This window comes from Asparagus officinalis, chromosome 1, assembly GCF_001876935.1.
Source record: "Asparagus officinalis chromosome 1, Aspof.V1, whole genome shotgun sequence".
Lineage (NCBI taxonomy): Eukaryota > Viridiplantae > Streptophyta > Magnoliopsida > Asparagales > Asparagaceae > Asparagus > Asparagus officinalis.
In genome coordinates, this window is record NC_033794.1 from 4,772,107 (window position 1) to 4,797,004 (window position 24,898).

At 38.6% G+C, this 24,898-nt stretch overlaps 2 protein-coding genes and 1 non-coding gene across 3 annotated transcripts in view; 2 read left to right on the plus strand and 1 right to left on the minus strand.

The window, feature by feature from the left end:
* LOC109846828 (protein IQ-DOMAIN 1) overlaps positions 1 to 1,791 on the plus strand; it is a 3,194-nt gene extending 1,403 nt beyond the window's left edge. Inside the window, exons 4-6 of the mRNA XM_020416070.1 lie at positions 182 to 295; positions 387 to 776; positions 1,537 to 1,791. Of these exons, the coding sequence (XP_020271659.1) occupies positions 182 to 295; positions 387 to 776; positions 1,537 to 1,635 (603 nt within the window). The 3' untranslated portion in view covers positions 1,636 to 1,791. The remainder of the gene's footprint in view (positions 1 to 181; positions 296 to 386; positions 777 to 1,536) is intronic.
* TRNAF-GAA lies at positions 2,391 to 2,463 on the plus strand. Its single transcript has one exon. It is a non-coding gene; the product is annotated as a tRNA-Phe (tRNA).
* On the minus strand, positions 4,372 to 16,520 carry LOC109829459 (oligopeptide transporter 5-like). The gene is made up of 8 exons (XM_020396575.1): positions 16,079 to 16,520; positions 15,195 to 15,280; positions 7,976 to 8,368; positions 7,582 to 7,679; positions 6,698 to 7,270; positions 6,140 to 6,407; positions 5,650 to 5,832; positions 4,372 to 5,190 (listed from the first exon to the last, which is right to left on the minus strand). Exons 1-8 carry the CDS (start codon positions 16,518 to 16,520, stop codon positions 4,567 to 4,569), a joined length of 2,667 nt encoding a protein of 888 aa, XP_020252164.1. The 3' UTR covers positions 4,372 to 4,566.

The window sequence follows — 24,898 nt, forward strand, 5'->3', positions numbered from 1 at the left end:
TTTACCCAGATATGCATATTGAAAGAAAATTATAGTTGCAACCTAGGTGGGAGGATATATAATGCAACAAAAGTTCTTCTCACTTTATCCTACTGTAAACGAATATCAACCAGATTGTATTTTGCTATGGATTTTAGTCTCTCTTCCAAAAAATTTGGTATCACCTTTCTTTCGATTGCAGGAAGAGTGGGATGATAGTACTTTGAGCAGTGACACACTGAGACTAAGGATCCAAAACAAGCTTGAAGCAACAACTAGACGCGAGCGAGCTCTAGCCTATGCATTCTCTCAACAGGTAACACCTTGTTGCTGCAACCCAAAGCACAAATTTTTATTCTTTATTTTAAGACATGTAGTCCAATTTAATCTTTCCTCCTTGTTTCTAGCTGAGAACTTGCACAGCAAAAAAGAAACCAGCATGGTCAGACTCAAACACCGAGCCCAACAGTGGCTGGACCTGGCTCGAGAGATGGATGGCCACTCGAGCACCAGAGAAATCCTCAGTGGTGGACGATTGCTGGAGCAAGCAATTGGAGCCTTCGAGTGCTAATCACAAATTATTGATGCTTACAAATAAGAGACTTGATATATCGGTTGAAGGGAAGGAAAGTTGTGGTTCTAATGATGTACCCGTTAACTTGGAAGGAGTTGATGCATTGCATTCTGAGGCTGCTGGAGATGGATCTGGTCGTGTTAAGAGCAGGTTTAAAGCTGCGAGAAGAGTGTCAAGGAGAAAGACGATGCCAGAGTATCATCGATCATTAGGATCAGCCAAAGTGAGCATTCTTGATTAATTTTAATCATATTTTTAGTTTTTCTAATAACTTCCATGAATGTGATTTAGCATTCACAGTTATAATAGATTCGATTAGGTTGTTTATTTGGTGTGTTACCTTGCTGGTTCCTGCATTTGTTCAACATTAATTTCATCATAATTTGGTTTTGTTTTCCCTTTCAAGTGAATTATTTAGTACAAATTTTAATAATTCAAAGTTTCAAATTTAAATACAACTTGCACTTTTAGTCAACTTTTGGAGTACCTGGGCCTCTTTGGCAATTAGATGGACCTAAAATAAAGATCGAGAACTAAGTTAAATCCAGAAAACTTGGAACTTTTAGTTTGAAACTTTCTGTTTACGTATATTACTCTTTCTAGTTCTTTAAATGTGAGATTATGCTCACAACTAAATAGTCCCATATCTGAATTATTTCTGAGTATGCACTTATGCTGCTTAATCTGTCTATTGCCTCTATAATTCTTCTCATTTTGACGAAGTTTTCATGTTTCTTGTTTGATTCCAAGAAGTAGACTACTGTCAAGAGTCACCGAGGTTTTATGTCCAGAGCACCAAGGTTTTATGTACTGATTAAGAGGCTCAAAGAAAGTACTTCACTTGGTTCTTCTATAATATCTCATTAGGATTTTCTCACTTTGATGAACATGTAAAATTGACATTTGAGGATGTTAATTTGCTATTGTAAGAAATCTGGAGGATACAAATTTGTACTAATCACAGTATCTTCTCTTGTTTGTAGGCAAGCAAGAAAGTTCCTTCAAAGGAGGCAGAGGAGAAAAAGCACAAGCAAGTTGCGGCGAAAGCCGCAGGAGAAGCAAAAGGCAAAGATGCATCCTAAACCATCATCAGACTACTATTTAGACTGTTAAATACATAGATGTTTAAACGATGTGAGAGTTACTCTATATAGAAAACAATCTATATGTATATTCAGAGTTTTATTTGAAGACATCTAACTTCAATAATAGGTTGAAACTTGTTTGGTGGATTTGAACTTGGTTGCTCTGATTCTTTTGATATCATCCAAAAGTTTTTGAACTTGTGATTGAGGGTTTTGCAATTTTATACTGTATGCATGTTTGTTTGGATTTGAACATGAGTTGTTATAGTGAAGATAATTTTATACTGTGTCAATATTATTTTACTGGAGGATATTGGTGAAGACAAAGGGGATGGATTTCAACCTTAAGAGGAGGATATTTGTGTACATATTCAGATTGTTGAGTACTCAAGCTTAGACAAAGTCTAAATCAATTTGATGTATTAGTTTTTGAGAAGCAATTTTTGGGGTTTTACAGAGAGTGGAGCAAAAGCATGTTCTTTGTGCTTGAGAGTATAACTTTTTGATTAAAGATGGAGAAATACACAATGTAAGTGAGTTCTCATAGTTTAGCAGCGTAGATTCATATTCTAACCATTGTTTATACACCAAACCGTAGCCAAACACTCATGATGATTCAAATGTCTTTTGGAGATGTATTTTAAATACATTTTTAGCAAACATCCAAAGCATTATAAGAGATTTTATGTTTGTGGATGATGTTTATTTTCGGATAGTTGTTGTAAGTTAAATTTTTACCCGTTGCATCTCAAGCGGGGATAGCTCAGTTGGGAGAGCGTCAGACTGAAGATCTGAAGGTCGCGTGTTCGATCCACGCTCACCGCATTTTTTTGATTTTTATACGTATTTTTTTTGTTGCGAGGTAACTATCGGGATACGGATAAACTACAAAGCCCAAACAAAAAACTGTTTTCACTGAAAACGATCTCCATTTGTGCACTAATCTCCTCTTGCAGCATGAGGCATCGTTCTTTCTTTCCAATTTAGCTACATTTCCCCTTGATTTAAAGTGTTTTTGTTGAATTTATTCTATTAAATTGATTTGGGTCCTCTTGCATTTCACCATTTTTCTTTTATTTTTAGTTTGGGCAGCTATTTGAAGGGAAATAAGAAAACCCATTAGACTAAAATGTGTATAATTTCTGTCTTTTTTTTGTGTGACGTGGGTTATGTTTGCAATTACTTTAATAGCATTTTCACCATCTTTTTCATGTGGGCTTGTAATATTAATTCGTTGTTTGCAGGTGCTTTTGACAAAGTTCCATAGCCTGCCACCCTCATTTCAGGGAACATCTGATGCTGCTGAGCAGCTAAGGGGAGCAAGTAATTCTTTGTTTAGATGTATTTTTCTTGATATTTTTCATGTAAATATTTGTAGAAGTTGTATTCTAGAAAATTAAAGATCTAGATACATTTGAAAGGAACTTCCTTCATCAGCCGAAACCTTTTTATACCGATGCAGGTAAAGCTCTTAGTTTCCATTTTTGCCTATTCTCTCAGATATTTGCTAAAAAATTACGATGATTACAATGAACATCCTCGTCTTTTTTTTTTCTGAATTACCAGGCATATGCTGAATTTACCCCTTATTATAGGCTTCAGTTTTGTTTCGGGGCCCTTGCTATTTTTACCCCCTTATTACAATGAATAACACCTTATTCATTCGCAGAATGGAGTGTATTCTATGTGCAGAAATCTATTGAAAGAGCAATCTCTTTCAAGTTAATTATCGCCTGTTTCCATTGCTAGTCTTGATTGAAAATAAATCACTCGCTCTAAAGAATCTGTTCCATTTCGGAAGCAACCAAAGTGGGAAATCAAGAATGAATGAATGTGTTTTCTTTCAGAAGGCGAAAGAATCCGAGTCTTATGAAGAAATACTACGCTACCAGCTAATCAGTATAGGATTATCGGTTATGCCCGAGAAATGACGAGGATGTAGTGATAGCTTCAATGGAGCAAATCCCGTGTTCTGAACTTCGGGCTGAAGTTTGAATCATCGCCATATCTACAGTGTTCATATGCTCACTGTAAGCTTCCTCAAACTTAGAAGGTTTTGTGTATTAACGTTGCAAGATTTTGGACAAATGGTCTTGAAGTTTGAAAGAAATGGCTGATGCCGGTATATATATGGTGTTGTTTCTTGCTATAAAATGCTGTATTCGGTATCCTGACATATAGTTCTCATAGATGTTTATAATGGAGGAAATATATAGAGTGGTTGATTTTACTAGATCTTTTGTGCAAGCATCGAGATGTTGAGGCCCGTACCGCGACTTGGGATTTACTCGAAAGGTTAAGATTTACTTAAAAAACATATTATTGAGAAATATTTATTGTGGTTATGCCCGGAGAAACGTTGTTGTGTTTCTCTGCTGTATTCATTTGCAAAGAAGCTCTCGCCATCCAACTAAATGCAATTTACAAATCTGGGGTTAATTGCAATGCCCCATGTATATATCGCCCATTTGCGGATAAACCCCAATCGCAATGGTTCTATTGTTGCGGATAGAGCCCTTAGGAAAGAAAGTGGCGAGTAGACCTCCTGAGAATAAAAGAGTCAAAATTTTCACTCAGGGTCTATATGCGCAGCAACAGAACCGAAGGGGGGTCTGCGGGCTATCAGCAACTGGATGATAGCTATCCAAAATCAGCGTTATAATAATCTATTAAGGGCGTTAATTCAAAGAAAATTTTAAATCTCAATTCATTGGGAAGATGGAAGCAGGTGCATGTTCAATAACAAAAGCGCATAAAAGATCAGTAATCTCAGCCAAACAATGGAGCAACTTATTAACCACCAAGATCCGCATAATAACACTGATAATAATAGCAAAACTACCAACTTCATCACCTTTGCACAAAGTCCTTAAGAAAATACAAACGTGACAACCACACATACAAACTTCATAAATCCTAAGAGGAAAATCAGAGAACGGGGCACCCTTTTTTGTGAATCCCTGGAGCAGTAGGGCAAGTAGCAAAAGTGCACTTGTCGTCGTCGCTGGCGCCGCCCCACCAATCGACGCTGTTGATGTTGTAGTTCCCCAAAGCAAAGAACGCTATGACTCCCATAAATGCGACTCCGGCATCCAAAGCAGCAGATAACACGTAAGTATGCTTTGCCCACCAAGCCTTGTACCTTCTGTACACATAATAGTTGAAGATAACCCCGACTATACCCCACATCACGTAGTTAACGGATCTTGTTGGGGGCATACCAGAAGTAGCTCCAAGGATAATAGGCATGTGGATCAGCTTAATCCAGGTTTTTTCGGGGTAAACTTTTGATAACACCCAAACTGGTACCGGAGCTAATAAGCCGATGAGGAAAAACCAATTCATTTTCGAATAGAGACCGAGGTTTCCAAACATTCTTTGAGGACCGACGAGGCCCCAGATTACCGAGGCATTGTAGAAAACTTCGTCGCCAGGACAAGTCCACGGGCTCGATGCTGGTAGTTTGTCTTTGTTGCATATGTCGTTGACTGACGTAAGTAGATACCATCCCGTACCAAAGTAGGCTGCGGACGCTAGAACTGTACCTACAAGCTGCAAAGATTTAAAAACCGAAGAGGGTAAATTTCAAGAAAAACACCAGGTATGCAAAGTTCAACCGAAACCCTGCTCATCTATGCGACGGGTTAATGCGACCATTGATTTTAATTGTGGGTAGACCCTCTGTACTATTGTCAGATTGAACTTACTATCCCTGTTACTCCATTGTTGTCAGATAGACCCTGAAGGGGAAAATTTTGCTCCTTTTCAGGAGGCCTATCCGCAAAAATAGATTTTTACTCAGGGCAGTCTTATCTGCGACTGCAATAACAGAACTCTTCCAGGGGGTCTATCTGCGACAATAGAACTACAGGGGTAGTAGTATGTACAGTTTGGCAATAGTGCAGGGTTGCAATTAACCCGTTTATATAGCGGGAGAGACGTCTGCGTTTCCAATTTCGCATATTTTCATGATCACGGAAGAAGAAGGAAAGAGAAGAAGCGAGCTGTTACCTGAGCATAGAACATGGATTTTGGAGGGATTTTCATGTAATGGCCTAATTTGAAGTCTGCTATAAGTGTGATTGCTTGTGTCATGCTAATGTAACCATAAGTCTTGAAGGTCACATTGGCAAGAGGTTTTCCTGGTAATAGATATCCTATCACCAACTCTGTGATGACATTGAGTCCTGGTTGCTGCACAGACAAACAAAAAAAGAAAGAAAAAAAAATGAAATCAGGGCTTAACAATATCTTGAAAATTCATATCACATTAGTTTTCTAGAGTAAGATGCAAATTGTTGTGATGTAGAAGGATAGTATCTCAGCCTGCAATTTTATGTGCATTATGACATATTGATTTTTTATTGCATAAATAAAGGGTTAATTTTGCAAAAAAAAAAACCCTGCACTTTGAGGGGTTATCCACATAATCCCTATGAACTTTTTTAATCTCACATATCCCCCCCTAAACTTTAAATTTGTCTCAAATTTCACAACAGACCTGATTTGTAGTTGCTTGGATAACTCCAATAGGTAATGTGAAAATCAATGCAATGCCGCAAGCTAAGAGCAAACCCCACCATGGAAGCTGCAATTGTTTACCAAACCCTTCACATGCATATACGGATAATGCAATAACTACAGCCAACAGAAGATAGAACCACCACTGTGGCACCTCTTCATAGTTCTTCTTCATCAATCTTGTGTGCACATCTTGACATTTATTTTGTACTTTTGAAGTAGTTTGTCGCCACAAGTTCCATATAGACCTAGTACACATTTGGTTATGGTGAAAATTCCAAGAAATAGACACAATTGCTCATCAGAACCAATACTCAAAAAACGTTACGCGAACAGACCCCTACAGTTGAATTGTTGCAGGAAGACACCCTCAGTGGAATTCTTGCTACTCTTATGCCCTCAGGAGGTCTGCCTGTCGGAAAACCATTTCCTCTTTCTCGAGGGTGAAAGAGTCGAAATTCTCAATGAGGGGGGGTCTGTCTGCAACAATAGAACTCCAAGGGGCGGGTCTATCCGCGGTTAACCCTTTGTTACTTACTTGCCGTTGAAGAGGAGCACATGAGTAATAGAAGCCATAAGCGTTGCGAAACTCAACCCATAAGTGTATGCGAAAAACGAACTAAGATGTATCTTACTGTATCCCTCATACTCCTTCACATTCAGCGTGAAGGTTTTATCATCAATTACCCTTGTAGTATTATACCTCATCCCCTCCGAGTCAAAAACAGTAGAAGCAATGAGAGCAAACTTCTTCGCATTAAACGAATTACTCCAATAGGCTATAGGAGTGACCACGTAAACGATAAGCACAAATCCTGCCATAATGTTGCAGATTGCGAAGAAAGGAACAGCTAATGGAGTTCCGAGAAATCCAGCAACCGTCGCCCAATCTAAGCCAAATGAGCCAATGCCGAGGCCATGGACTCCTGAGCCAATTTGATGAGCAGTGATAGAGTTTTTCCATATTAAGCAGGCTACTGATATTATCGAGATTCCAGGGAAGAGAAATCCTGGTATAGTGTAGTAGGCGAAGCTTGCGATGAGGACTAGTAAGAAGAACTGGAGTCTTGATACTCCTCCTTTTGGTCTTTTATCTTTCTCATGCAGTGCTCTGTGAATCGAGATATTTTTCTTTAGAAATTTGGGTAACAGACCCCTTGTATATCACGGTCTTGAACTTACTACTCCTGTAGTTCCATTGTCGGGGGTAAACCCCGCGGGTCAAACTTTTTGAGTCTTTTACCCTGGAAGAAATTAGTGAGACCGTCTTGAGGGTAAAAGAGTCAAAAAAAATGACCCGTGGATCTATCTACAACAATGAAACTACGGACATAGTAAGTTCGAAAAAAAAAAAAACGATACTGCGGGGGGTCTATATGCAATTAAATCTGAAGTTATGAGACATGGGTAAGTGATAACTACCTGAAGAGAGATACTTGAACAAGATTTGCTGGCCACCACATATAAGGTGAGTCCACCAAGTACCTTCTGAACAAACCAGCCCATCCATATCCTAGTAACTGGTTCAACGTTAAAAAAAAAAAAAATCAGAGTTAGGAACTTAGATTCTAATCGCGACATCATTTTTTCGGCATTTCATTTTGATATTTGTGGCTTTGCATTGAACTTGAGACCGATATCTGACTATGCGTTTACGTTCAGTGAGTAAATAATCCGAACTTGCGACGAACATTTTAGGTTGACGTATGGAACTTAAACGTCGATTTCGAGAGTCGTTTTTTTCTTTCGAGCGTGGTATTTTTCCTGTAAATTTGAAAGTTTGGATTTATGGTTCGTGACAGAACCAAGCACTCACCTGAGTAGTCTGCGACAGCAACATTCCAGCGGCNTTCCTGCCATAAAAAGCCTTCACTATGGTAACAATATGCATGGAGTAAACCCCGCCCGAGCCCGAATTTGCAAATATCGTAATGAGTACGTGCTCTTTTATGTTAAAAGGCCCCGGGTTCAGCGTGAAACTCCAGCCAGTGAACGGGACTCTAAACTTTTTCGTCGGGAGGACCGCGGCCATGAACCTGCCGAGGGGGAGGGCGACGATCTGGACGCAGATCGAGGAGATGCTCAGCTGTTGCTGGCGGTAGTCGAAGAACTTGTTGACGAAGGAGAGGAAGATGCAGGAGGTGACGCCGAGGAACCATGTTCTGAAGGTGAGGACGAACTTCTTCGATGGGATGATCATTCTCTCCCTCTGATGTAGAAGAGAGGTAGTAAAATTCAACAAGCACTATTAAAGGTTAAAAAGTTGCAAGGTTTGCTCTTCGAGTGTTTTATGAGAATATTCCGATGATACCTTTTGAATACATTAATGTGGACCCAAATAGGAGACCCAAGGCATGGGATAGGTGAAGTGTCACCATCCGGTTGCATGATGCACTGTTTATGAACAATGCATCATGCAACCGGATGGTGAAACCTCACATGTTCTATGCCTTGGGTCCCCTATTTGGATCCTTGTAGCAACACCCTTTTGAATAAGGGAAGGCATTAAAGTGCCAATTTTTAAAACCTCACGTACATAAGTTCTGCCAGAAACAGGTGAGGGCGTTTAGGTGCAAAGTAGGGGACCGTAAGGGATTCAAGTGCTAATTAGCCAAAATAATGGATGCCAAAGCTAATTTCAATATTAGTTTATGGTAACAATTTCATTTATCACCTCAAAAATTGTTTATTAACACTTATCACCCTGAATAAGACGATCATTCTCTGGTGTGTCAGAGAAGAAGAAATTGTATTCAACATTAAACAGAAGGTGCCATGACTCATTGATCTCAACATTGGGTGCATTTATTTTCTTATATAACACAAAAAAAAAAGAATAGAAATGGATCTAAAAATTGTCAGTGCAATTTAGAATTTTGTCAGGTCAGAAATTAAAAAAAAAAACTACTTTAAGAAAATGGCCAAGATAAACGGTCTATGGACAAATCAAATCTATATAACATAGTGAAAAATTCAAATCATTACTTGCCTTCTGGGTTATATAATGACTAATGATTCTGACTTATTAGCTTATTCATTTTTCTTGTAAATTAACCTACATATAATTTTCAGGTATATAAAATGGGATTTGAATATTTTATATTGGTGTTAATATTGGGAGAGATTTTAGGAGTAGAGGACCAAAAAAAAAAAAAACCATACGCGTGCAATATTTATTGCTTTAAAAAATGAGCTGGTGGTTTTTATTGGGCGACTAAATATGGATGAGTAAATGAAGCTGGCATGGTTTTTTCCTGAATTTGGGAGTAGGTTGAATGAAATCATCATATATACATCATGATTGTATTGAAAAATGAGCTGGCGTCTATAATTAGATGGGGGTACAATTAGAAACATTCCCTAAAATTGGAAACATGAAATTATGAAGAAGTATCTTGAGGGATTTACTTTAAAAGGTGGGAATAAATATGCTACATATATGGATTAAACAAGTTTATTTTGTTAAGCACATTCTATTTGGCTAAAGCTTCAAACAAAATGAAGCTAAATATACTTTCACCCGTTGTATGAGAATATATCATCATGGGGTAGCAAGCAGAAAACTATGTGGATCTATAATCCCCTAAAAAATGAAGGAAAAAAAAAGTCTGTTACTGTAATTCTTACATATCTTTTTTTTTTTTTTTTGCAGAAAAAAAGATGTAGTAATTTAGAAAAAAAATTCTGAGATAATATTTCATAATAAAATATGAATTCACAATGATTCTAAATCATGGACGCATGAGTAGCATGGAGATGTCGACCTATAATCTTCTAAGGAAATTAAGAGAAATTGATATAGGCAAAAAAAATTGCTCCATGGAAAATTTTCTTGTAATATAACATACATTGTATTTTGAGTTAAATTTAAAACCAAATTATGATGATTCTCAGTAAGAAAACACATCAATCATCAGATTAAATATCAAAGTGAATGAAGAACCTCACAATTCTATATTTAATTTGATTCATAAAAAGATAAGCGAATAACTTAATCAAAACTAGATTGAACATTACAAATTTACAACTACAAAAATTAAAAATTAAAAATTACCATCATTTGGTTGCGGTGTGCTGATTTCTAGAGCATCCATTGTCACTGTGCTCTTCCTCTCTCAGGGGGAAAAAGTTTTCAGAGAATTTAAAGGCTTTTCTTTAAATTTTTTCCCCTTCTAAGGTTCATGTATATTTATAGACCAAGATGTTATTAACTGATCAGAATTCTATGATTAGCAAGTATTTAAGGGATAAAAAGGTTATTAGATAAGAACGGTAAGTACTTACTCTGGGTAAAATATCTAGGCATGACGATAAAACCATAATCTTTAAAATATGATTCGATGAGATAAAGATACAAATCCTAACGAAAAGGTATCTCTTGTTGGAGCTATTGTGGTAGGTAGATCCAAACCCGGCCCAATAATCTCTCTATTGCGAGCTTGTAATTAGCTAGAATTTAAAAAAAAAATAGACCAATACCAAGCTGTCCCACAGCTGAGGTGGATTATATTAATTATACTTTTATTTTCGAAGTTGGATATATGAATTAATTCAGTAAGTGTAATGGTGTAATATTTCATTATCTCCTCTCTTCTTCCCTTACTGCTGAAACATTTTATTCCTGTTATAGGTTGCCTCAAATACTCAAATCCATATTGCTTTGGGAGTTTCTTTTCAGTTTGATTTGTTTTGATTAGGAGTCTTATATACATTAGACTTTGCACAACCACTCATATTAGATGTTTTTTCTTACTTGGACTCTTGTTGGGTTTTAGGACATGTGGACTTCCTTTTCTATTAGAACTCTTATTCCTTAAAGAGCAAGGAGTTGTGAACTTCAAGGCTATATAAGAACAGTTTTTTAAGCTAATTAGATTCATCAATCTTCATAGCATCAATCAAGAAGAGAGAGTTCTTTTGTGAAACCTATTTGATATTCTTCTCTTTGTTCCTTTAGTTGAGAGCTGTATTAGGCTTTTGGGGTGTTATTTAGGATTGAGTAATTGAGAAATCCACTTTGTATTCCTCACAATTAGTAAAACTTTTCTCCTCCTTCGTCCGTGGACGTAGGCTACAAGTCGAACCACGTATATCTTTGTGTTCGTGTGTTCTTGATATTTTTCGTGCTCTCATGTGATTGATATTAGTTTATCCTGGGGAATTTGTCATAACAGTTCCCCTTTTGTTTCTCATGTGGCTCCTATTTGATTCATATTGTGGATTCACCAACCCAAAGATCATATATTTATGTCCATAGCTTCGGTTTTCTAGCAATATAATGAACTTCAAAAATTTTTTAAGGCTGCTTTAGTGTCATAATAAGATCAAGAGCCTAATTACTTCAAGGAGGAGGAGCTGTGGTTCTGTAGCCAACGAGAGGAGGAGTTTATGTAGCATCTGTGACGATGATCGCAAGTTTGCAGCCATACGGGTTATAGACTGTAGGCCTCGATGGCAATGTCGCTGACGGCGGCTAGATAAGGAGTAAGGCTGGAAATGAACCAAATATTTAACAAAATAATTGTCAAAGTATTCGGTCATATTCGACCATATAGTTCATTTAATAATAAATGAATAATTTTTATTATTTGGTTCATAAATGAATAGAATTTAATTATAGACATATTCGATTCGTTTGTTTAATAAACTATTCGTTATTAGTCCTTAAAATTTTATTTTGCTGATTGTAATGTGGATAATTATTTTTTACTTGTCGATATTATATCACTTGGTTGCATATTCGTCAACTATATCATGTATGGTTCTATTTCAAAACTAGAATAACAAATATTTGCCGAATATCTAACAAATATGGACCGAACAATTTGTAAAGATTACCGAAATACTATTAATAAATATTCGTGAATAGTTGTCGAATATTCAGATATCATCAGAATCGAATTTAATATTTATTTCCCATTCGTTTCGAATTTGAATACTAATTTCGATAGTCGAATTCGAATGGAATATGAATGCAAATACTGAGCTATTCGATCCGAATTCGGTTTGTTTCCACGCCTAATCAGGAGTGTTGTGGATAGGGGTGCCAAACGGTTCGGATATATCCGAACCGATCCGCATCCGTATCCGAACGGATGCGGATATGGTAGACTAATTTTAAAACCGGGCGATACTGGTAACGGATACGGATCTGGTTTCGGATTTTTTTCGATACGGATTCGGTAACGGATATGAGGGTTGCGGATACGGATATCCGCATATATACGCGATTAGGGGTCGGCGTCTAAAACTACAATTACAAACCGTAACGCTGGCCCAAACCTCTAAGAACTAAGAAGTCCAGTGTCTAACCCTAGCCCGTTCATTTCCTGAGTCCAGCGACGCCATTCATTCTCGTCTCCAGCCCCATTCAATTTTCCAGCCTCCGTTCGTCATCTTCGCCATCCCTCTTTCTAGGTTCTCCAATCCCTCATCGCTTCTGCTTTAAAAAATGGGGGTCGACATTTTCGCCCGTCTCCGACCCCAACATCACGAGACGAAGATCTCTCCAAGATCGAAATCGACAAAGAATTCGCCCACAGATTCGAGCACAACAAGAAGCGCGAGGATCTCCAGTGGTTCGAGGAGCTCAAAAAGAAAGGTGTCGTGCTTCCTCCTCCGACGATTTCCTGACGACGAGTCCTTATCCTCCGACGTCGAGCCACAGAAGGATCTCAAGTCTACGACGCCCGTTAAGTCAAGAAGCAAGATCCGATTCGAATGAGAAGGACGTGAAGCTGTTTGAATCCTCATCAGATGATGAGGATAGGCGATGGCGAATCGAAGAAGAGGAAGAAGAGGGAGAAGGCGATGTATTTGAAGGATGTGAATTATAAGTATTTGACCGAAGAGGGACCTGAGTTAGACACTTCGCAAGTAAAATCCCTTCTTTCTATTGATTTATTTTAATTTTTGTTCAGATTTTGGCTAGTTATTCAATCAAAACCTAAAGAACAATTTTTCACTGTAGACCCGATCTGCGTTTTTATTACCAAAACCGACCGAAAATTTTTTTAATTACCAAAATCGACCCGTTTTATGCCACGTAGGCTTAAGCTCATTTCCTAATTAGTCGGGGTTGCCAACCCCGACTGTTTAGGAGTTGTTAAACCGTAATTAGAAGCCTTAAACCTGATTTAATTGGGGTTTAACAATTCCTAAACAGTCGGGGTTGGCAACCCCGACTAATTAGGAAATGGGCTTAAGCCTACGTGGCATAAAACGGGTCGATTTTGGTAATTAAAAAAATTTTCGGTCGGTTTTGGTAATAAAAACGCAGATCGGGTCTACAGTGAAAAATTGTTCTTACATGGAAGCTTGGACGTGGCATGTGGGCTTCTGTTACGAGATCAGAGTCAAAGTTTTGGTGATCCTATCTCCTCCCAAGTAAAATTTCTTCTTTCTCATTTCTAAAAAAAAATTATTTTAAAAATTTCATTCAGACTTGGCGTTTATGTTGTCTATTGATTATAGGAGAAGTCTGTGGGTTTGCTCTTGTAATGGTTTTTGGTGATTTAATTAGTAAGGATGATGTTCTTGTTGTGTCATGGTTGTCTTGTGAAATGTTTGTGTCATGGGTTGTGCAACTGAAGGTTTTTGATGAACATTATATGTCTAATAGTAATAGATTTGTGCTCAATTTCAGTAATTCTAATTATATGTGAATTAAGGAGAAGCCTACAACCACATACATTTACCTATTTGATTGTAATTCTAATTATATGTGAATATCCGTTTGTATCCGTGATCGTATCCGATCCGATTCTCAAATATCCGATCCGTATCCGTTTCCGATAAGTGCGGATATGGTTAAGGTTTTTTCTTACCGAGAATGATCCGTATCCGTATCCGTATCCGTATCCGTTTATAAAAAGCGGATATGGATATGGTAAGTGCGATATTCGAGCCGTATCCGCTCCGATAACACCCCTAGTTGTGGATCATGTGGGGGGAAATTAGGGTATATTGCAATTAAAGGTTAGGAGAGATGACAACATAAATTACTAAAACACCCCTCATTGATATTCATATTCTCCAGCTCATTAATCATCCGCTACATGGCTGTCCCCTCAACATCACCGGTTCCCTAAATCTGTCCCGTTTCTGGGTCCTCCTGGCACTACTCAATTAGCTATGAAAATCTACCTTTTAATATGGAAACTGGATTTTGTAAAAAGCGGGAAAAAAAATTAAAAAAAAGGAAGGAAAAATAGCTGGCGTCAAATCAATAAGCTAAAGTGAGTGAAAATTCAACAAGATAAACAGTTGGCATCTTTTTAACCATTGTTGGGATTTCTTGAATCCTAACGTAGAATCCATCCAAGTTCTTCATTGTTTTTGGATCATAATGAATCCATACTTGTTCTTTGCATCAAGATGGCTTTTCTAATATTTTCCAAATCCCAGTTATTTGCACACAACATTATAATATGTGCTGGATAGTTTCAAATCGTTAAATATATGTCTTAATTTAGTTAAAGATTTGGCTTTTTATGCAACTTTTGCAAATAATACTTAGTGAGCTAAGCGTAAAGCTTCCGAGTATGTGAAATGACAAAGATTTAGTTATATATGCTTGGTATCTTTTTGAGCAATGGTTAGGATTTTTTGGATCATAGCCTAGAATCCGTCCAAGTACTTCTTCCATGTTTTCGGATGAACCCTTCCATGTTTTTGAATCACAATGAATCCGTTCTTGTTCTTGCATCAAGATCGTTTTTCTAATATTTTTCTAATCTTCATCATTATTTTTTTTGAGAGAAAGGATGGATTACCAAAATAGTAATCCAGCCAGCTAAATTAGGCAAAAAAGGCTGTTACAAAAATAGCACTCATCCCCAACTAAGAATGAGTACCCTAGTTCATCAAAGCTTTACAAAATAAAAAACTTCACCAAGTCTCCTCCCCTACTGATATCTAGCAACAAAATATCAGAAAATGTAACATAATACCAACATTTATACAGATTTTTCATTTTTAAACCACAAAAAAGATCACTTTTTCCAACTTAACTTTCATTCCAGCAGTTCAATCACCCCCGCCACAGGAACTGAAACATTTGCAGCAGCCTTCTTCCTCCTCCTCTCTTGTAATCTAGCTTCACGATCAGAAATCTGTGAACCTATCCAAAATTTTGCAAAAGTCAAAATTTTATTCAGAAGTTCTAATGATCTCCTCCTCTTATTTGTAAAAATTCTATCATTTCTTTCCTGCCAAATACACCAAATAAGAGAACAAATAATCACATCTCTTTCTATATTCCCACCAACATATTTCTCATCACTCCAACTCTTCCAAATTTCTTTTAAAGAATATAAAGTGCAGTCTTTTTTTAATTTTCATTTTGTGTTGAATAGACCTCCAGATTGAGTATACAAACTCACATTTAACAAAGAGATGAAGATGATTTTCCTCTTCTTTAGAACAAAAACAACACCTCATATCTATATGAATTCCTTTCTTCTCTATTTTTTTTTTTGTGTTTAAACCACTTCTTAAAGCCAACCAAACCAGAAACTTCACTTTTAAAGGAACAGGGAGTTTCCAAAGATTTGTGCATTCATACCTTAAGCCTCCATCAATAAGAAAATGATAATATGATTTAACAGTGAACTTGCCTTTTGCTTCCCAATTCCACATTCTTTTATCCTCTCTGTGAACAAAATTAATAAGCATAAAACTCTTCAACATATCAAAATATTGAAAAACCAGATTTCCTGTCAATTGTCTTTGAAATTTGATATCCCAAACCCACTCATTATTAATTTTTTTCAAAAACCAGATTTCCTGTCAATTGTCTTTGAAATTTGATATCCCAAACCCACTCATTATTAATTTTTTTCCTCAAACTGCTAATAGAAGCATAGGCTTTGAAATTTGATATCCCAAACCCACTCATTATTAATTTTTTTCCTCAAACTGCTAATAGAAGCATAGGGGGACTCTGCAATATGAAAAAGAGCAGGAAACATAGAAGCCAGTGTATTTGCACCTGACCATTTATCAAACCAGAAAATAGTTTGATTTCCATTCCCCACTTTTACACTAGTACTGCACAAGAAGCTTTCAACATCAATAAAAAAATTCTTCCAAAAATGAGATAAAGACCTCTTGCTAGAATAAAAATATGCTGTCCAATTTTTGTTCTCAAAATACTTGTAAAAACTTATTTGTTTCCACAGCTCCATTTTATTATCAAACCACTTCCAAATCCATTTTCCCAGCAAAGCTTTATTCATAGTTCTCAAATTTATAATACCCAATCCACCAAGCTTTTTGGGTTTGCACACCTCATCCCATTTAACCAAATTAGAAGAATTCTTATGTTCCAAAGAACCAGTCCACAAAAACCTTCTCCTCATCTTATCAACTTTATCAATAAGCCACCCAGGAAAAGTGAAAACAGACTTTTTTCTTATTTATAACTACCTGCAGGTGACGAACCAAGATCTTGAGAGCCGTAATGAAATCTTCCACGTGTAGTGGGTTAAATTCCTTTAGACTAAATTATTAAAAAAAACTTGGGAAATATAAGTGATTATAGCATCATAATACACATGATTTATTTATAATTAATCCTTAAGATTTATGAATAAAAATCTTATCAGAACATCTCTCATGCTAGGGGTTGTTCTGGTCCAATGCAGAAGACATGAGTGAGTCGTTAGGAATTGTATCGCCTCTTGTAACTTGTAAGGGTCAAAAATAGAGTTCTTAGGCAAATTATTATACAATATATGATTCATATTATATTTATTCACCAGTTGCACTAACTTGATATTGTTTATATTATATTTATACATAAGTAAATATAACTATAGAAAATCATATAGAGAAGGAAAAAATCATAGCATACGTTGCACTATAATATTAATGCAACTAGATATCACTGCAATTGCGATTCAATATGTGCTGGAATATTCGTTTAAATCATTAAAAATGTGTCTTAATTTGGTTAGAGATTAAGAATTTTAAGCAACATTTAATAAATAATACTTTAAATTGGGTTAAAATTTAAGCAACATTTAATAAATAGGAGTTTGAGTCAATACCTGATAGCTATAGCTTTTGGGTTAAAATTGATTTCTAACGGCTCATCAACTCTAAATTGGGGCCAAATTCTCCCCCAACATTAATTAACTAAGCGTCCAAGTACGGAAAATGGCAAAAGCGTCCAAGTACGGAAAATGGCAAAGCTTTATGCAAGCTTGGTCCTAGTCTCCTAGAGATGAGGTCATCATTACGCGCTTATGTGCTAATGACTCAATAATTCAAGATTCCTTAATTCCCACACTTTGATACCCTCTATAAATAAATAAATAAACCAAAAGTATGCAACTAAATCATGCACAAAAATCCCACCAATTATCCAACAAAAATGGTGACGGAGGAGGCAAAAGAAGAAGAGTTCCAAGAGGCCGAAATACTGTGGCCGGAAACCGACTCCGGCCAAGGCGAGCCTCGGAGCCTCGGTTGAAACCGGCCGCCCGGACCAAGAAGCCTGGAAGATGGTGCCATGGAGGATGGATGGTGGTCCCGCCGCATGTCATGGCGGAGCGCAGGGCAGAGGAGACGGCGACGTTGTGGGTCGGAAGCGGAAGGACGCTTAAAGGGAGGGACCTGAGAAGATTTAGAGATCAAGTTCTAAGGATGACTGGTTTCCTTGAGAGAGAGGAGGGACCATCATAGTATTGACTTTTTCCTCTCTTTTTTTTCTGTGCGCGTGTGGATAACACAGGTTGGAATCGAATCGGTTAGAATTAATATAAAACTATAATCCTTAATAATTACCATAATTTTAGTGTTTTGGTGTAATGGTTAGAGAAGCTAAATTTAAGATGGTATCAGAGCAACCCAGTTTCAAATCCCACCGGCCACGAATTAAATGCGGATTTTCTAAAAATTGACACCGCTGCGTGAGTCCAGGTTTCGACCCATAAAAGATGGCGATTTAACCTGGTTAGAGGAACTAAATTTAAGAGAATCCAAAACCGAGAGAGTTGTGGGCGCTATATTGAAACCTCTCTATTGTCTAAATTACCCACGGTGGATCGTAGTAGACTTGAACATAATGTACATATTTACATGAGAATTTAGAGTTAAATTACTTTATATTTAATTTAATTGAATAATAATGAATATATTTACGGCTGATATTTGTTTCAAGGAATGAAAATTAAGCTTAATTGGCATCCAATTCACTTATTTATGACTAAACAGTGTTAGATTTATTCTTAATAATTGCCTAAATGTGTGGATTCCTACAAGCCGTGGTTAGTAATAAGAGTAATTAAGCCCACGTTTATGATATGGATTTGTTGTAACATGGATCATGTTTATGTCCATTTTCTGCTATTTAAACTTTTTCTTCCATCCAATTTCTGTAGAGAGAATATCAAAGAGAGTGTTACCTATAATCGATTCTCAAGGATGAATATGAGCAAAATATTTCATTTTTTTCCTTTTTTTATTAAAACTTTTGAGAAATATTAATCCAGATCGAGCAATATATGTTCTTGCATTTTACATGGGAAACTGATTGTTTTCGCCAAAAGTCGAATTTGTTGTCGAATTCATTATATCTTTAGTCGATTACAATAAATTCAAAGAAAACAGCCTTTTTATAAGACTCTTTTACACAACAAAATAAAAATTATAACTCTTGAGAAACAAACGCAGGATCGTTGTTTGGATCGCTGCTTGCGTGGGATCTTTGCCTGTGCCGGGGGTGCGTTAGCCCGTGGACCACCAAATCACAGATTCTGATTGAATCGTGAGGGGTTTATGATTCTGACTTCGTTTATCGAAGTGAGAAATTGAAACGATATCTTATCGATGTAAGATAGTCGTTCTTCTTGAAATCAAGTCAAAGCCTGAATATCAAGGATTGGCCGAAAGTTCAAGACCTCTGCTCTCTCTCTGCTCTGGATTGCTCTGAAGTGCTCAAAATGATCAGCCTTATCAGCCCCCTGGAAAAATGGCCTTAGGAGGGTATTTATAACCTCCAAGAACAGTTGGCAGAAAACAGGCTCGCGAGACAGTATTTGCTGTCTCGGCGGGCGAGACAGTGTTTGCTGTCTCGCTGGGCGAGACAGTGTTTGCTGTCTCGACCCGCGAGACAGTAAATACTGTCTTGGAAACAGTAACCGCAGGCAGTTTTCGTTTTAACTGCCTTCCCACATTTCAAACTCCGTTATTTTGGCAGTTATCCACGTGATTCTCGCCCACGACGTTTCCCACGTTCTTGAACAGTTAGTGGCCACGTGTAGGGCAGTTGCAAAGGTAGTTTTGACCATCTGAAAACTGTCTCACGTGCAAGACAGTAAATTCTGTCTCGCACGGCGAGACAGTAAATACTGTCTCGCGGGGGCGAGACAGTGAAAACTGTCTCGCGTGGGCGAGACAGTAAAAGTCTGTCTCGCCCCCATAAATGGCTTCAACTCTTGACTTCGTCATCTTTTAGCCTATTCAGTGCTTTGTAGAATAGCTAAAATTCTTCCGGTGCTGCGTTTATCGTGTGACCGTCGTCGAAGTCTTGAATTAGAACTGCTATTGTAGAGATAGTTTATACTCATATACTTTATTGGAGTGTTCGGGAAATAGTTTAACCTCATATACCCGTTGGGAGGTAATCAGGTTATTCTTAAGAATATTCTGAGTAATATTCTCCAGAAACTTCCTGTTGATGGTAGGGAAACAGTTTAGACTCGTGTACCTATTGGAGTATTCAGGTTATTCTTAAGAATATTCTGAGTGATATTCTCCAGAAACTTCCTGTTGAGATTAGGGAAATAGTTTAGACTCGTATACCTATTGGAGTATTCTGGTCTCTTGTTTGTTGGTAGAGATGAACCCGATGATGGAGAGGAAGAATTTTATATTCTATCTCCTGGTCTCTTGTTTGTTGGTAGAGATAAACCCGGAATCGGAGAGGAAGAATTTTATATTCTATCTCCTGGTCTCTTGTTTGTTGGTAGAGATGAACCCGATGATGGAGAGGAAGAATTTTATATTCTATCTCCTGATCTCTTGTTTGTTGGTAGAGATAAACCCGGAATCGGAGAGGAAGAATTTTATATTCTATCTCCTGGTACAAATGAAATTTGAAGTGGGATTTCTATTCAGAGAATCTGAATAAGGTTTGATCAATTGAAATTTGAAGCAATCCTAACTTTCATAGGTTTGATTGCGCAAATCGAAGGTGGACCTCTTGTTCATGGAAGGAATCAAGAGGGGATTTTGGCTTTGGTCCTAAATGTTTAAAGGTTTGACCAAGATGGGAATTTGAGACGATCTTAACTGTTTAAAGGTTTGATCGTTAACGAAACGAGAGGAGATTTTGGCTTTGGTCCTAATTGTTTAAAGGTTTGACCAAAATGGGAATTTTGTGAGGGAAGATTGATCTAAAGAGGTGATCGAATCTCATCTCAGCAAAAGAGTATTCAGAAGTCAGTAGGAGTTTAGTGTTTATCACTTTGTTCATAATGATCGGGTTATCCCTAAAAAAATTACATGTAGTATTCTTCCGAGAACTTCCCGTTACATGAACCATCCACCCCCAGCTTTTCTTATGAAACTGAGTTTATCATTATATTCAGCTGTATGATCGGGTTATCCTTAAGAGTACTATGCATAGCGCTCTCCAGGAACTTCCCGTGAAGGAAAGGAAATAGTTTAGACTCATATACCTTTTGGAGTATCGAGGAGCAGTTTATACTCGTATACTTTTCGGAGTGAGGGGAAACAGTTTATACTCGTGTACCCAATGGAGTTTATGGTCGTCTTTATTCGACTTCTTTCGTCGTTATGACGCCGGAGTCAATTAGGGCTTGGATCTTATTTTTGAGTCCAAAGCAAATCTCGGTGGGATGAAGAACCCTTCTGTGGTACGCACAGTAATTTGGATCCGCAATCATTATAGATTCCTCCTGATCTTTAATAGGTGGTAGCTCGATTTTGTCATTAGCGAGGAGGTATTCCAAGATGGCTGGAGCTTCATCATCTTCGAAAGAATATTCCTTTTGAAACCTCGGATCGAGAGTCGCATTCTCAATGATTGCAGATGTCATTGGTTGACCTCTCTCAGCTTTCTTTCTTTTAAGAAAGTGCTCAGCTTGTTCACCCCGAGATTTTAACTCCTTCCAAGTTGTGGATGGCACGACCCCCAGAGCTTCCAAGACATCGATGGAGAGGTTATTGTGGCATGTTTGCAGGATGAACTCCTCCGTGATAGGATCTCTGCAATTCATTGCTTTGTTACGGAAACGTTTGACAAAGTTGTCAACTGACTCTCCGTCTTTTTGCTTCTCATCCAAAAGGGTTCCGATTGACACTTCGGTGTCATCATCGAAGAAATTGCTGAGGAACAAACTTTCCATGTCATCCCAGCAATTAATGCTTCCTGGCTTGAGACGTCGGTACCAATCGAAGGTGGGCCCACGAAGGGTGCCAACGAATGACCGGCCCACGAAGGGTGCCAACGAATGACCGGATCATTAAGGCCTCGTTTCCAGAGATTATGCCCAAATGAGACTTGAAATAAATCAGGTGCTGAATCGGCGAACTCTTCCCCTCAAACGGTGTGAAGTTAATCAGATTGAATTTGGTCGGGTATGGTATTGAATCCCATTCCCTCGGATAAGGACATGGAATACCCGTCTTCTTAACTTCTTGAGCCGTCATCAAAGCATTGATTTTGTCTTCAAGTTTTTGCATTTTCCCGTCATCGTCTTCATTTCTTTCTGAATGATGTCGAGTAAAGATAATTGGACCACCCCCAGTGAGAGGTGCTATTGAACCACCCCCAATATCGTTATTGGGAGGATCCGTTAAACCACCCCCAGCGTTATTGCCATTGGGAGGTGTATCAGCCATAATGACTTCATCCACCTCTGGATCACTGTCATCTACAACATTCCGAGTGTGGTGGCTGGATTCAAATCGCTGATTGGACTCAGGAGGTTGAGGCTGTTGAGTTAACAGTTCTCTCATTTGTTGGATAGCCAACTTCATTTCTGTCTTCACTTCAGCTCTAATTTCTTCACGTTGTTTGGCTAGAGCTTCCTGAAGTATTTGAGTGAACTGATCAGCAGTGATTGTGAATACTTCTCTGATTTGTCCTGTGCTAGACATTGTATCATCAGAAGCGATTGCAGAATAAGTGTCCGAGAATTCATCCTCCGAGGACATTCCTTCTTGCATTCTCTTGTAGTCTCTGCGTCTGATAGCTCCTAATTGGAGTCGAGACATCCTTTGAGCAATTCTTGGATTGACTTTTCCTTTCGGGGAAAAGTCGGGATTTGAGTCACTTGAATGCTGTTTAGACTTTCTTCTATCAGCCACGTTGATGGTGACTTCAGGGAATTCATCATTTTGGACAGCTGCTCTTCTTTTGCGGAAATGTCTCGGCTTAGGTTTCGATAATACAGAGACTTTTCGTGGGATGACTTCTCGTTTGAAACAGTCACATTCTGATAATGCTGTTTTAACGAGTCGCGCACAGGAACAACGAGAGTTTATCTCTCGAATAACTCTCTTTCGAAAATTATTCACAACTTCAACTTGATAATACGATTCATCGGTATGATTGCCAAAAAATCGTATCGTCTGTTCCGTCGGGCGATTCTTGAATTGACTTTTCCTTCTGGGGAAAAGTCGGGATTTGAGTCACTTGAATGCCGCTTAGACTTTCTTTTATCAGCCACGTTGATGGTGACTTCAGGGAATTCATCATCTTGGGCTGCTGATTTTCTTTTGCGGAAATGTCTCGGCTTAGGCTTCGATAACACAGAGACTTTTCGTGGAATGACTTCTCGTTTGAAACAGTCACATTCTGATAATGCTGCTTTAACGAGTCGCGCACAGGAACAATGAGAGTTTATTCCTCGAATAACTCTCTTATCTCTCGAATAACTCTCTTTCGAAAATTATTCACAACCCCAACTTGATAATACGATTCCTCGGTATGATTGCCAAAAAATCGTATCGTCTGTTGGTATGATCTCCCAGGTATGACGATATCATTTGGTGAATGCGTCTTCTTCTGGGGGGATAAAACCTTGTTGGCATTCTCAGGACAATTTATTTTTGTCCTTGAGCGATCCAAGGTTATGTCAGGAGTCGCACGTCTAAAACCACCCCCTTGCGGGTACGGAGTCTTAACGGGCTCTGAATGCTGAGAAGACTTTCACGTAGATCGCTGAAGGTTACAATCTGACGATCTTCACGACAACTGATGAAAGCTCTAATCAACGGCCTTCACAATCAACATCGGGAGTTACAATCTGACGACTCTCATATTCTTAAGGAGCCAAGATAAAGATTACAAGACAATGATCTTTGCAACGCTATGACAAAGGCAAGACGCGGAGGTCCTCCCTGTGTATCAACATCAAAAACGCCAGGGTCGAACCCCGCGTTACAACATCAAAAACGCCAGGGTCGAAGCCCGCGTTACAACATCAAAACGCCAGGGTCGAACCCCGCGTCACAACATCAAAACGCCAGGGTCGAACCCCGCGTCTCAACATCAAGAACGCCAAGGTCGAAGCCCGCGTTACAACATCAAAAACGCCAAGGTCGACCCTCGCGTTTTTCTACGCCCTGCGGGTACCCAACTCCGCGTCTCAATTCTAAGAGGCGAAGTTAGGGTCCTGAACGCCAACGTGGGCGTTTGACTCATTCAACATGAGCTGAACGGTTCTAAAATCGTTTCCCACAATTTGGGGGCGGTTACACCCCATTATGGAGAGAATTAAGGGGGCGGTTATGCCCCTTAATTCCCTATAAATAGGGTAAACTCAACTGAGTTAGGGGTTCCTTTCGGTTGGAGATTTTCTAGTTCCAGAGGGGCTTGGGGTTCGGTTCGATTTTCTTGGCTTGGATCGACCACTGGAGACAGGCTTTTGAGGAGATCGACATCATCTTCCAACGAAGATCATCTTCAACTTCAGCAACAGGGAGCCTCTGTCCTTGGCTTATTAACCGATTTTCGGTTCAAATCAACTCTTTCATAAAGTTAAAACTCGTTCAGAGTTATCAATTCGTTCAGAGTTATCAACTCGTTCAGAGTTCTAAAACTTACCACGCAAGTTCTCCACAACGTCAAAATCGTGAGGAGAAGACATCGTTCCAGTGAATCAAGACGTGCGGATCGTCAACGGAGAGCAAACTCGACGCGAGCATCCGAGGGAGGCACTCCATCGCCACCGTGAAGAACCCAGTTTTAAACAAAGGGGACAGGACAATTTATTTTTGTCTTTGAGCGATCCAAGGTTATGTTGGGACACGCACGTCTAAAACCACCCATTTGCGGGTATGGGGTCTTAACGGGCTCCGAATGCTGATTTTGCATAAGTCCAGACTTTGGAATCCAAACTTGGCGGAGTTTCGGTGGTTCTTTGGTCACCGTTTCCTTCCTCCTTTCTCGTCTTTGTTGTGAGAGAGCACCAATAAGAGCAGCGTTTGCACGACGTTTTCGTATACGCTCTTTGAGGGTTGAACGAGTCCTTTTGACAATAGTCCATTCCTCCGTCGTGAGTTTAGCAGAGACATGAATGATTGGTTGTTGAGACAACTGAACCACTCGATGGTCGTTATTTTAGCAGAGATACGAGTGATTGGTTGTTGAGGCAACTGAACCACTCGATGTCTCCTCGACTCTAGGTCCGCGTGATAACGAACCCCGTCGGTTTGTTCTAAGGCCTTAGCCATTTGGTGAGCGCGGCGTTGGCGTTGTCTC